Source organism: Tasmannia lanceolata, unplaced genomic scaffold, assembly GCF_043159265.1.
Source record: "Tasmannia lanceolata isolate RefF3 unplaced genomic scaffold, GAP_Taslan_0.1 ptg000025l, whole genome shotgun sequence".
NCBI lineage: Eukaryota > Viridiplantae > Streptophyta > Magnoliopsida > Canellales > Winteraceae > Tasmannia > Tasmannia lanceolata.
The window spans coordinates 9,938,204-9,952,345 of NW_027518702.1; the positions used below are offsets into that span (position 1 = coordinate 9,938,204).

A 14,142-nucleotide genomic window follows, 5' to 3' on the forward strand; every position below is an offset into this window, starting at 1 on the left:
CACCCCCCTTATGTATTAATCCTGGCTCCGCCACTGTAGACAAGGATATTACCTTCGTAGAGTGTTTGGTAATTGGTATGATGAATGGAGAGACGAGAGAGAGTCTCTGACTTGAACTAAACTGTACGCAACAATTAAAACGTTACCTCTTTTATAGACAGGGCTATTGTAGTTTATCTAGGAACCTTCTCACCGAGTACAACCGCTAAAAAGATCCTAAAATATCTTCAATATTTCAGACAAATTACAATCCCGTACCGAAAATCTGCCTAAAATAGAGAAAGAATCTCTCCCTTTCCTTTTAAAAACGGAGAGAGATTTTCTCAAACTGGGGATAAATTTTGGTCGAGAGATGTTCTCAACAAAAAATATTATCAACCCAAAACTTGTATTTATAATCTCGGGATCCTAGCCAATTATCTATGGGTGCAACGCGGGTTGAGGGTTTGGGCAACCCGACCCAAGTAAACCCGACATTTTTTATAATTTTTTTTTTAGTTTTTAGTAAGCTTAATTACTACTACTTGGGTAGAAACAGTGAGAAAAGACTTGAGGGCTAATAACATAACAGAGAACATGAACTTGAACATGATAGAATGGAAGAAAATGATCCACGTAGACGAACCCAACTAGTGTCAAGAATCGATTTATCTTATTTGAACCGGGTAGATCCGTTCACTTTCTTCATGGAAATTTTCTAAAGAATTCTTTAATCGACCCCAACTAGTTTGGGACAGAGGCTTAGTTGAGTTGAGTTGAGTTTTAGTAAGCTTAATAAGTCGGGTTGGGTTAAGTTGGGACAGGTTGGAACTCGGGTTGGGTTGGGAAAAAGGGTTCATCCGGTTGGGTTGGGTCGGGTTGAACCTCGTTGGGTTGGAACAACCTGACCCAACCCAACCGAGTTGCACCCTACAATTAGACCCTGCTTTGCAAAATTATTACTCGTCGCTAAGAATTTCATATTTACCAATTAGTCTCTTCTTTTGGAAAATAATTGCCGCAACATCCAGTTACATTCTTCTATTAAATTTTTAAAATGACAAAATTACGCTCAACCTTCTCTCACACACAAGACCATTACATACCCAAAATTAAAAGATTTCTTTTAAGGGAAGATGATATCCAAGCTCCCTTTTTTTTTTGTTAATGGCAATCCATATTTTATTAATCCTTGAGGTGGGTTCTCGAGATCATCTTAGGAATGTTAAGTCAAAGCTAATTAGAAAACTAGAAGATAAGGATTAATTACCTTGTAAGATCAACAGTACATGGATCGGGCCCAACTATTTAATAATCTAGACCGTTTATCTTCCAGTCTGGATGATCTTGATAATTTGATTTGTGGACTGAAAAATGGTCTATAAGAGGAATGATAAACCAAAGGGCGCCCTTGCAAAAACCCATCTACAAGAAGCTCCCATTAGTATAATTAGACATTCGAAATGAATGGTTTGGATCATCAAACAAGTGAGGCCCACCTAGTTGCTTATGCAGTTGAGTCACTAAACATGATTATTGCTTGCCACCAGCCATACGGCATCTACATCTTATAGAAATTAGGGGAAGCAAAATAAAGTAATAGAAATTAGCAGAATAGGAAAACATAAATTAGAAAACCTGTTGCAATATGGCCATAACTTAAATAGAGAAAATACAATCGTAACATTCTCCGCCCTTAATTCCAACCTCGTCCTCAAGATGGACTAACAATAAACTTCGGAAATTTCAGTTGGAGGAAATGGTAAGGCTCCCGCGTGGCATCTTCAACTAATAAATCTCTCCACTCCACTCCACAAAAACCTCAGACATTGCTCGATTATTACGCTTGACGATCCATTGGTCCAAAATAGCCTGTGGTTGGGTTTTAACTTTGCCTGTTAGTGACGTGTGTGCTAGTTGACTTAGAACAATGACATGGTAGTAAGCAACAAGGCCAATGTTGGTGATTGGAGTGAATCAAGTAATCAGAAGAGAGAATGAACTTAAAGAGAGGAGTGAATAGAGTCATCGGAATGAAAAGGAAATACATGAAACGTTGTAGATTTTAATAGGGTTTTGAAGGCCATTGATAATCACATCATCATGATTCGTGTCTTTTTTCCAGTAGGATAAACCTTTGTCGTCAATAATTTAAAAAGCGAACCTATCTAGTTATTTCATTAACTTTTAGAATTTAAGTGATACAAAACTCTTGGTTTGGAAAACTCTTGGTAGCAACTATTATCATCAAACTTAGAGAGGTGTAAAATTGTGGCCCCACCCTCATCCGTCAAAATTTCTTTTTCCACAGAAAAATAAGGGAAATGATCTCTGCGCCCAAAGTGTTTTGATAAACATGCGCTCCGCTTGTTTGTCATGTAGTATTTAAAGGGTTTTAAGAGCATTTTGAGAACCGTAATATCTCTGACATCCCTTGAAATACTACACGAAAGACAAGCGGAGCGCATGTTTATCAAAACACTTTGGCGCAGATATCATTTCCCAAAAATAAATAAATAAATTTCCTTGCATCCAAACATTTGGGGGAAAAACATCCGTGTTTGGCTAGAAGGAAAATTTTCCTTTAGAAAATGAATTTTCCAAGGCTTGGAGTGGGACAACTTTAAAGGGCCTAGCCTAACTTGTTCCATCAGCTCTGGAGCTTTTGGCAGATTGTATCAGAACCACCACATAGCATGTTCGAGTCATGGAAGGGGTGACCTATGAAGAGGGCTACTTGGAAAAAAAGGCCACGGTGAAAGCGGCTAGGGACATTAGATGTGAAAGCAAGGTGGAAGGTTACAATCCCAAGTGAGAGCCTGCCTTGGTATGTATTAGACAGGTTAAAAGGGCCTAGCCCAACACATTCCATCGGCTCTAGAGCCTTCGGCCTATTGGTGAGGTATCTTACGGAAAAAAACATAGCTCATTGATATTGGCACTGCCATGTTTTAATAATTACACTAAATTACCTTGTCTTTTACTATTTAACTATTTAACCAGTTGTCAACAATTATTATTAGCTTATTACATTTCTAAGCTCTCAAAAGCCAATTAGAAAAGCAAAGACAATTAGAAAAGCCAATTTCTAAGCTCTCTGCCGGGGTCCCTGAAGCTTAACTTTGACGGCTCCTCTATCGGCAACCCAGGAGCAGCAGGAGTAGGGGGGTTATATAGAAACCACAAAGGGGAAGTCCTCTGGGCCTACTCGGGGCCTATTGGATTGGCAGACTCGAATGAGGCAGAGGTTAGAGCCGTGCACAGCGGGCTTCACTCCATGCCTCGCCTGGAGTGCGACAGAATTATAGTCGAAGGAGATTCCTCAAATGTTATTCGCTGGCTTTCGGGCGCCGCTTCTCCCCCATGGCGATTTTTGCCTCTCTTAGAGGAGATAGAGGATAGATTTAAGGGCTCCTCCATAGTTTTTCGCCATGTCAGGAGATCAGCCAATGCGGATGCCGACTCCCTGGCCAAGAAAGGCGTTTTTCGGGCCGAGTTTGAGTGCTTTGACTATCTCCCTCCTTGACTTATTGTATTGCTATCTTTCTATTCTCTTTGTTCCTTCAGGACCATCTCGGTTCTGTTTATACATCTATATATATATATATATTCTGTTGCCCTCTTCGAAAAAAAAAAAAAGCAAAGACAAGCTGAGTTAGTGCAATTATCAAAACATGGCAGAGGATTAATATGACTTGTAAATTTGGGAAAGTGTCCAAGTTAGAACTATGCAACACTGCAAAAATTGGCGACACTCCACCCAAATCTTTTCTCAAATATTCGGCAACCAACGGCTATAAACCCGTCCAACTTTTGTACTCTTGAAACCCTCACCACCTCTGAGAGTTTTGTTGAAATTTTTGCAGTATTCTAGGTAAGAATTTGTGACTTGTTCATGGAATTGAATCTCATTAGCTTCATCTTGTTGCCTTTTGTGAAATTTTTCTAGGGTTTATGAATGGTTGTCTTTCTTTTGCCCATCATTTTTCAATGGTATTTGGGAAGAATTTGGTGAAAGAACTATAAGGGTTTTGTCTTAGGGTTTATTTCCGCATGACCCAATTTTTTATTTTCCTTATTTTTACTTACAGGATGAACATGAATTTGATATGATTAGGTTTTACCAGGAAATAAATGTAGTAGGATTGATACCTGAATATCTACTTGTATCAAGATCTTTCTGATTAAAAATATCTATAAGGATTTTCTAAAAAGATTAAGCAAAACAATGAAGAATGCTCATGGTTTCTTCACTTTAGTATTTTTATTTAGTTTTCTGATTCATTGGAAGTTTAGAACTTCATTTTTGTGTCTCTAAGTAAACTATTTATTTTCTGTTGTTATTGAGTATCCATTCTTTTTTCTTTTTTCTGACTGACATCATGGGGGTTACTATGCTGTTTTGGTGTATGTTTGTTTACCTGCCTAATTGGCCGTAACACAAATAAAAAAGAAAAAAGATAGACAAAAAAGAAGAGAAGGGTTGATTCGAGGCAACCGGACCTCCGAACCTATGTCTCAAATATGGTTCTCCGGAATTTCTCTTCAAGGGAAAATCTCGGGATACATTTATTTTATTTTATTTTTTCAAGTTTATATCGGGGAAAACGATAAAAAATAAAATTATTTAAAAATAGATAAAATATAAATTAAAAAAATAGTAAAAATAACGTAAAAATATCATGATATTATCGCGATAAATGAAAATATGGTTATTTAAAAAAAAAATCTACGGATATTTTAGGGATTTTGTCGTTTTATCAAAATATCGTGATAAAATCGCTATATTTTGAAAATATCAGAGATATTTGTGACATAGCTCTGAATGGCTCAATTCGAGAGGAACAATGACTCCGCATTCTCATTAGAATCTACTTCTTAAATACAAACAAAAGGTAGTGCCACATCACAAGCCCATCTACCCACTTACAAGACACGTCACCAATAACTAATCCCCACAATCCTAAACTGCGTAACTATAACCACATAATAACTACACACTAACTGCCCCATATACACCACAATAACATGAACATACCAGTTTGTCTGCTTGGACACTAATCAATGTTAATGTTTTATTTTTTCTTTGGCAATTAAATACTGGATTGGTTGAATTTGTGAAGTCCATGTATTATTTTGTGCTGGTTTTGTAATGCCAATTTCACATTCTTAATTTTTCTTACTCGGATCCATTAGTGGATAAAAATTTTATGGGGTCCATGTAATTGGTACCATTTTGTTCTTAAATTGTGAAGTTAAACATGGTTATACTTTAGGCCTTTTCCATGGACTCAAAAAAATGATCAGAAACTCCTCAGGAATCAATGGATACTGAGTTTAAATCCTTCTTTGATGCCGCTCCACCTCTAAGAGATAGCTTGGATGTCTCCAGGAAAGTGAAAGAATTTATTGATCAGAATTCACAATTGTCAGGCAAGTAGGTAATTTTATTGCTATATATTATGGAATAGTTTTGTTGATTTAATATTAAGCAGAAGGGGTTTGGACTCCTCTTTTATATTTCTTTGCTCGTGTTTTTTATTTAGGGGTGCAACTTGGGTCGGTTCGGGTTGAGCTTTTGCTAAAAAATGAATTGGAATCAACCTGAACCCGACCTGATTTTAAGGTAAAAGCTCAATCCGAATTCCCAAAAATCGACCCGAGTTGCAACCCTATTTTTATTTGCTCTAGAATTGTTTTGTTACTAGAGCATGAAATTCTTGAAGGCACCTAAAAACTTCTTTCAATTCAAGAAAAAAAAAGTTTTTCTTTGTTTATTTCTAGTAAGTTCTGTCTTTGTTTTGAGACTATTAGGGAAGGGGAGACCTATTAGGGTTGTTTGCGTAACTTCTGGCGGTACCACTGTTCCTCTGGAGCAGCGTTGTGTGCGATATATTGATAACTTTAGCTCAGGCCATCGAGGAGCAGTATCCACAGAGTACATTTAACTTTACTTCTTATTAGATATTCCTCTGGGCCTTGTGGAAATGGCTCTCAACAAGTTAAATGGATTTATGTGGAATGTTGCAGGTATTTTTTGAAGGCCGGATATGCAGTTATCTTTCTCTATCGACGGTGAAATGCTAATCCATATTGTGCTCATTGTGTGCTGTACTTTAAAAGGTTACTTAATGTGAGAAATTTTCTTAGTGAAATTCACTGTCATTTATTAATTATAAGGCTTTATATCTATAGGGGAACATGCCAACCTTATTGTAGTTTTCTTCCTGAAGATTCATTGCTCGAGTGTTTTGATCTTACAGAAGAGTCAAATGTTCAAGGTTTGTAGATTTTACCAACATTACATTGATTTTTTAAACAGTATTGTGAAGTGTATGTAAGTGCTAACCTCGGCTTTATTGGAACTCGTTATTGATACCCGAGATTCACTAAAGAACATTTATAACAAACATAAAAATGTATCCAAATTCAAAGGAGGCATAAGATGTATTTTTTTTATTGAAATGGTGGCATAGGATGGATTTTGCATTTTTTTTTTCTTGGGCGATGATATTTTCAAACCCACCTCCCCCCCCCCCCCCCCCCCCCCGGCGTCTCTGCAATACGCATTCGCCCCCCATTTAAGCGTTAAAGTTGCCCGCTGTTCACGTTATAAGGGGGGTGAATGCGTACTGTAGAGGGGGTGAAATTATCATCTCCCTTTTTTTTGTTAATGATAGTGGAGTCAAATTGTATCTTATTCATTCCATTTATTTATTTATTTGTTTGTTTGGTCTATGTAACTTGAGCACATACCTGTATATTGGAGTTATGCATGGCAGCCCAGAATTACCCAACATGTACAAACTTCCATACAGTTGTATGATAATATTAGTGGATATGTTTATCATACAAACAATAGAATAAGCAATTTTGTAAGTAGAAAACGCTAAAACATGTGTCTAGATTTGTAGAAATGCAATAAATTTGTACAAAAGGTTAGCATTGCAAAAGGCAGAAAATTTTTGGCTGTCTGAATAGCCTTATTGGTGTTTATTCAACAGTTACTTTAAAAAATATTGCATGTCATTATTACATAGGGTTGGGGCATGTATGTCTTCTTCTTTTTTTTGAAAGATAAGCATGTCTGTCTTTTGATTCCATATAACTTTGCACACTCCAAAATTTTGTCATTTAGGGTACGTTTGGCTACCATGAATTTTATTTTTATGATAAATCGGTGTCTCCAAGCGGAGATTGAGGGTGAAGTGGCTAAAAATCAGGAAACAAAATACAAGAAACTTGGAGGCGCCAGTTTATCATGAAAAAAAATTCATGGTAGCCAAACTTGCCCTTGGAGAAACAGTTTTTCCTTCTTTTATACATCTGTTTTTTTTTTCAAATTTCTGAGTTAAGATGAGCATTTCCTTCTACTTTTAGTTTTTCCATGCATCGAAGTGGAGGCTTTTCTTCTACTTATTATCCTGCTGTTCTCATTATTCTCTTTGTATACTTTTCCATGAATTTACAGTCTTTTACTACTTATTTATCTTGCTGTTCTCCTTTTTCTCTTTATTCTCTTTGTATGCTTGTGCATGATTCTAATTAGACTTTCTATGGAATTTCAGCGCGCCCACAGCACACCGAGGCATTGAAAAGGGCTATCAGAGATCATCATGCTGTATGGGCCACTGCATTAATATCATTTATTTTCACTGGCTATAGTTATGTTCAATTTTAGATTCTTTTAGCCATTGAATTTTTTAATCCTTGGAGCGTGAGTTGTTTCTTGCATGAGTGAGAGCCCACTAAAGATTGCTTCTACTGCAGGCAGTGGAAGAAGGTCTCTTGCTGAAACTTCCCTTTACCACTATTTTCGAATATCTTCAGGTTTGTACAACTTCACGCATATTGCGACTTTTCACTAACTCCTGATTACCACAAGTGTCAATGTCACACTTTGATTGCTTTATGATTTCTCGTTACCCTATCCATAAAATTGGTTTTGTATTTATTTGCAATCATAGCCTCACTCTATACTACTGTTTTTACTAAATATTTATAGTTTTAGTCCTAAAATTACTGCAAGTTAAAGTTCTGCAACTGGTCAAGGAGTAGTTGTGAGTTTAGGACTTACATTTCTTTGACAGAAATTTAAGTCCTAAATTCACAACTATGTCCCGAATTCACAACTACTACTTGACCAGTTGTAGTATTTGTAGGACTAAAACTATGAATGCTCTTGGATTATTTCCTTTCTCTACCGGCCCTGATCAAAAGTTCCATATTTTTTTATGTAAGGTATTCCTAACTATAATATTAGCTTGAGTGTAGAGGATCCTACATCCCCTGGAGCGGCACCTAGTTTTGGCTCACATGGACAGCCATAGTATCCTATAGTATGTTTCCACTTACGCAAAGAACCTACAATCTACCTATTATCACCACCTTTATCACCGTCTATCAGCATCTTAAGTGTTTTGTACTCAATTTGTGGGAAATTGGAGAATTAAAGCATCTCTAGAACTATGGCAGCAAACATTGGCATGGAAGACTTCTACCTTATTTTTTATTGTTTCACATAATTTAAACCTAGCAGGCATCTATATGCCAGTTATATATTCGGAGCACAAATTGGCCTTAATAATTATTTAATCATGATCTAGTTATTGCTGATTTTTTAGGCTATGCTTGTGTGTTTGGATGCAGGGAACATTTTTGCATGGAAAATGAATTTTCTAATGTTTGGTAAACTCTTTTTCCATGGAAATTTTTTCCAAAAATAATTTTTTTACCTGTTTCAAGGAAAATTGCAAACCTTAAGGCACAGGAATTTTTTCCATGTGATCTTTTTTCCATGGATTTTTTCCCCTATAACCAAATGCCCCACTTAGTGTTCGGAGTTCGGACATTTCTGTTGCATACAAAAGTTGTAGATAGCTATTCCATTGAACATGAAATGGAAGCCCCTTTTGAAGGGTGAGGGGCTGAGGGCATCAATATGAGCCTTTGTTTGGCTAGAACTACCTTTCCACACAAGAAGGGTTTGACCCAGAAAATCTTCTCCTTTCCATTACTTAAATAACTTTCTTTAACTGTTTGGTTCAACACATAGTTACCAGGGTGGGAAATGAATTCGGGAAGCAAAACGTGAAGCGGAAATGGAAAACACAACGAAAAAGTAGAGGGGAAATGAGAAACAGAAAACGATAGAAAATCGTACGAGAAACACATTAGGAAACTTCTTAGGGAAACGCATTAGAAATGTTTCAAAAACGACTTAGAAACATCAATGAAAACATACGAAAGACGAGGAAAACACGAAATATACGGTTTTGTAGATTTAAAATTTGTTAATTTCAAGTTTCTATTTGAATATTTCTTTTTTATTTTTATTTTTTATTAGAATATATGCTATTGTTTTCCTTTTTCGTATCTATTCCACAATGTTTTGGTTATTTTTTTCCAAAACGATTTTCGTAAGTTTCACACATGTTTCTCACACGTTTCAATACGTTTTCTACGAGTTTTCCATACATTTCACACGTGTTTCACATAAGTTTCTCATATGTTACCATTCAGAAACAAAACTCATATATTTCCCATGTGTTTCCCATGCGTTTCGGAAACGTGTCCCCTATTTTTTTTATCACGTTTTGGAAACGTTTCCGAAACGCGTTTTAGGGGAAACAAGTTTCCCACCCGCCCATGGAGTTTCCGTGGCTACTATGGTTCAACAAATATGAAAAGAGCTATTTTCCTGGAAAAGTATTTCTCCTTTTTGAGTTCTTACCTGGAAAAGGAAAATGAACACTTCACTTATAATCGATGATATATGATGGTCTGTGCAACCACCCCTCCCCCATCCCACATACATTTATTTCTATAACATATGCATATGTACACACACACACACACACACACACACACATATATATATATATATATATATATATATATATATATATATATGTGAGTTATATATTAATGGGCCTACATAGAGGCTAATGGCAAAAAAAATGGACCCCACATGCACACTAATCAATGATCTACTAGTAGGGGTGTGTGTGTGTGTGTGCGCGCGCGCGGGGGCGTGCGTCCGTGCGTGCGTGTGTGTGTGTGTTATATTAATGGTACTACATAGAAGGCCTAATGGCCAAAAAAATGGACCCCATGTGTGTGTGTGTGTGTGTGTGTGTGTTATATTAATGGGCCTACATAGAGGGCCTAATGGCCTAAAAAATGGACCCCACATGCACGCTAATAAATGATCTACTAGTAGGGCTAAGGTGGAGGGTCAAAGCCCAAAAAATAATGGGGCCCACATATAAATTAATGAGTTGTATATTAGTGGGGACTACACAGAGGGGAACTCACTTCTTTCAAGCGCGAGCTTTCTTCCCTTTTGTATTACTCTAATAGTGCACATTCTGATAGCAATTCAATGGACACATATTCTGGCTGCTTTTTTCTTTCAGATGTAGATGATTTTATAAGACATGTAGAAAGGAGAAAATGGCAAAAGGCTATGTGTTACATAGTGTGCTAAACTCAAGCAGGACTATGCCTTATAAAATATATTAAATAAGCTGCAAGCCTTGGCTTTTTGCAGAGGGATAGAACCAGGTAAATGGACTTCAGAGCTGAAACATGAGATTCCCTTGTCCTTTTGCGGCCACATATTTGAGATTAGGCGTCTGTCATTGACAAGCCAGATATGAAATTCGTTCATTCCTATTTTTATTCTCTAATGGGTTTGGCACACTCATCTCCTCCTTATTTGTGGATGTAATTCTTTTCTGTTTTCTTTTTTTAATTTGATGCATAAACTGACCAGATGCCCAGGCCATGTTTTTTTTTCTTCTGATAGTGCAATTTTTTTCTCCTCGTCACAGTTTTATCTTTACCTTTTTTGGGTTTCTTGCAATTTTGCATCAATCTCAGACATGTTTAAATAATAGTTATTACATATCAATAAGGTCTCCCCATTGACGGCATAGAAACATTTTGTTTTCAACAGATTCTTCAGATCGTTGCAATATCAATGAGAGGTCTTGGGTCACATGGAATTTTTTATCTTGCTGCTGCAGTATCTGACTTCTATGTTCCGTGGGAGAGCATGGTAAGAATGTTGAGCGTCTCTAGTTAGCCTATCGTTTGTAATGGAGGCCAACTTAAATGTTTTTTTTTTAATGGCAAGGCCAACTTAAATGTTAGTTTTAATGGTGTAACTTTTACTGCTAAATGCAGAGTTGCTTGTACAATTTTGTGGATATTGGACTAGTAGTTTCTATTTGAGAACAATATGACTAGATGCCACTCAAGTTTCAGAGTATAATTATGCAAGTGTCAGGGGTTTCTATAGCTCTAGATTTTCCAGAAACGATAAAAAAAAAACCAATGTATTTTAGAAACTCGCCAGAATACTTTCAGAATGATTAAGAATCCCCTCCTTCAGCATATGCTCATGATCGTTTGCGGCTTTCTTAAAGGGCAAAAACATATCTATGCTTACACTTTTTGAAGTAAGATTCCCATTAAAAAATGTTGTGGGAAGGTAGAGAGGTTTTTGTATACTTTTCAATGGTTTGAAAGGGTACCGTGAAAATGAAAAAGGTTTACAAATATAATAATCGTTCATTAGAAAAAATTTTGGATAGCTTAGGCCTTAGACACATTACCGTTCATGTTATAGTGTTATAGCCTTCACAACTTGATCATGTGGCAAACCAGAAAAATCATTTGTCTATCTGCTCATATCCAAGTTGGCCGACAAGAATTGGCTAGGCTGATCAAGGGTAACATTGATTTGCTAGGAATTGAATTGGAAAATCTTGGTTCATGTGGCTATTTTTCTGACACTAAACAAATAACAAGCACATAATGATGCAGGAAGAACACAAGATCCAGTCCGCAACTGGCCCTCTGGATATGCGGCTTGCCCCAGTGCCAAAAATGCTCTTAGTGCTGAGGGAAGTATGGGCTCCTACCGCCTTCTGTATTTCATTCAAGGTTAGTCATATCGTTCTGCTATAAATAAGAGACATGCATATTTTATCCTTGAATTGCATTTAGATTTGGCATAGGAGAATTTTTTTTGCTTGAATTGCATTTCAATCTGGTGTAGAAGAATTTTCCCAGTCTTATATATGAACTTATGTATGCTTGCATGGAAGGAACGAAGAAACTAAAGAAACATAACACGAAATCACTCTTGGAACCCAACCTTCTTATGTGGCTGTACTCATTAAAACTAATGGATACACCGGTATTTTCCATAGATTACTAATTATTGCACATCTTGTTGAAAGAATTTAACAAAGAAATCTTGGCTCTTCAGAAAATGGTTTTCCACAGAACTCTAAGGGGCTGTTTGGATACAAGGATTTTAAAATCCTGGATTTCCTCAAAATCCTGGATGGGAGACAAGAGAAGGAACCCATCCATCGTTTTCTGATTTCTCACCCCTTTTTTTTCGTTAAGCGAGAGAGTAGGAGATCGTCCTGTGTTTCCAGGTTTTAGAAATCTCAGGATGAGGGAGAGATTCTAAAACCTGGATTTCTTACTTAAAATCCAAGAAAACAATTGATATCCAAGATTTTAAAGAAGGAAACCGTACGTCGTTTTCTGATTTTTCGCCCCTCTTTTTCACTGCTTTCAAACTAAAACCTGGATTCTAAAATCCATGTATCCAAACAGCCCCTAAAAGACCACCTACACATGGTTGTGGTTGATTAGCTTAACCTTGCAGTGATAAAATTCTTCGACCCTTCTTCACAATGGGATACTTGGACTGTGAGTCCAAAACTGATTATTGGACTCAAAATCAGTTTTGGACTCACATTGTTTCTAAGGGTTTGTTTTTTATATCAGCTGCAATGGTTGTTTTTCTTTATTTATAATAGTTATTTCAGTTATGAACTATGCCCACAATTAAAGATACTGCAGGTATTTTAGGAAGCAAAAGAAAGAAACGCTGCCAAAAGAACAGCTTATGATATAAGAGATCTTCAAAGCTCAATATCATCCTGTCGCTTCATATTAGAGTTATATGTTCATCTAATTATCACCTTCATCCCAATGTTTTTTATCACAGTATTGAAAAATTGACTCTATTATCTCCCTTGCCTTCACAGCTTGAGACAGATCAGAATATTCTGTTGAAGAAAGCCCACATGGCCCTAAGGAAGTACAACATGCATGTGGTGGTAGCCAACGAGCTTTCAACACGTAAAGAGGAAGTTATAGTAGTCACAAGCGATGAAGAGATCACTGTACATAGAGAAAACCAGGTTGAGGAGGTTGAGAAACCACTTATTGACCTTCTAGTACAGAAACACTCAGCATACATTGAACAATCCAAGCATGACAGTTCTAACTGAGCAGCCATTAGGTAAGACAGAAAATACATTTTTAGGATACTTATAAAAGTTCCCACAAAGTCTTCATCCTTTTAACCTTGTCACAAAAAGACTTTGTGGGTCATCAGTCATCACACCCACAATCCATTTTTGCTTGCTGACAACATATAAAATGATTTTGTATGAGAAGATGATCCTCAAGAATAGTACATTACATTCTCCTTTCCAATAAATTGCAAAGTTTAGAAGATATGAATCCCATTTTTTCTTTCCTTTTGATCTTCCTGGTAGTTGATGTATTACCACCCTTTTTAAAAATAAAAAAAAATTTGAATGGTAGATTGACAAAATTTAGCATTTGTACATTTTTTTGTTTCAGGTTCTTCTCAGCAAAGATGAAACTTCTCACTTTGATTTATATCACCCAACCAGACTTCTGGTTTTCATAATGCCGTGTTTGGCCACGATGAAAAATTATTACATGGAATATTTGTGGGTCCAATTGCGTGAGAGCGGCTAAGAAGGAAGGAGAGGAAGAAAATTGAGTAGGAGGGAGTGGAGATGGTATAAAAAATCCCTAAAAACTATGGAAAGAAAATTTCTATTTAGAATTGGTATTTTGTTTTCCTTGTTTTTAAGACCTTTGAATGCTCCGCTCACTCCCTCCTCACTCCCTCCATATCCGGTCCATCTCTCACAACTGGCCCCACTAATATTCCATGCCCTGTTTGGATTGCAAGAATATTCGCCCCCTTTTCTTCTCTAGGCCACCCCTCTATTGTATTTATGACTACTCATTTTACACATGGGGTGGTGGCCCGCCCGGGGAAGAAAATGGGGTTAATATATCATTTCCCTACTG

General features: G+C 36.8%; 1 protein-coding gene across 2 annotated transcripts; it reads left to right on the forward strand.

The window, feature by feature from the left end:
• Window positions 1–3,613: 3,613 nt before the first annotated feature.
• Window positions 3,614–13,602, forward strand: LOC143858121 (phosphopantothenate--cysteine ligase 2-like). Of its 2 annotated transcripts, none has more exons than XM_077368753.1 (10): window positions 3,614–3,853; window positions 5,256–5,412; window positions 5,794–5,917; window positions 6,010–6,054; window positions 6,175–6,260; window positions 7,548–7,600; window positions 7,750–7,809; window positions 10,940–11,041; window positions 11,812–11,931; window positions 13,056–13,602. In XM_077368753.1, the coding sequence occupies exons 2-10, from the start codon at window positions 5,304–5,306 to the stop codon at window positions 13,299–13,301; spliced, it is 945 nt and encodes a 314-aa protein (XP_077224868.1). In that variant the 5' UTR covers window positions 3,614–3,853; window positions 5,256–5,303; the 3' UTR covers window positions 13,302–13,602. The 2 variants fall into 2 exon arrangements, with proteins under 2 accessions (XP_077224868.1, XP_077224867.1); XM_077368752.1 differs by having other exon boundaries at window positions 3,615–3,853; window positions 5,298–5,412; window positions 13,056–13,601.
• Window positions 13,603–14,142: the final 540 nt, after the last annotated feature.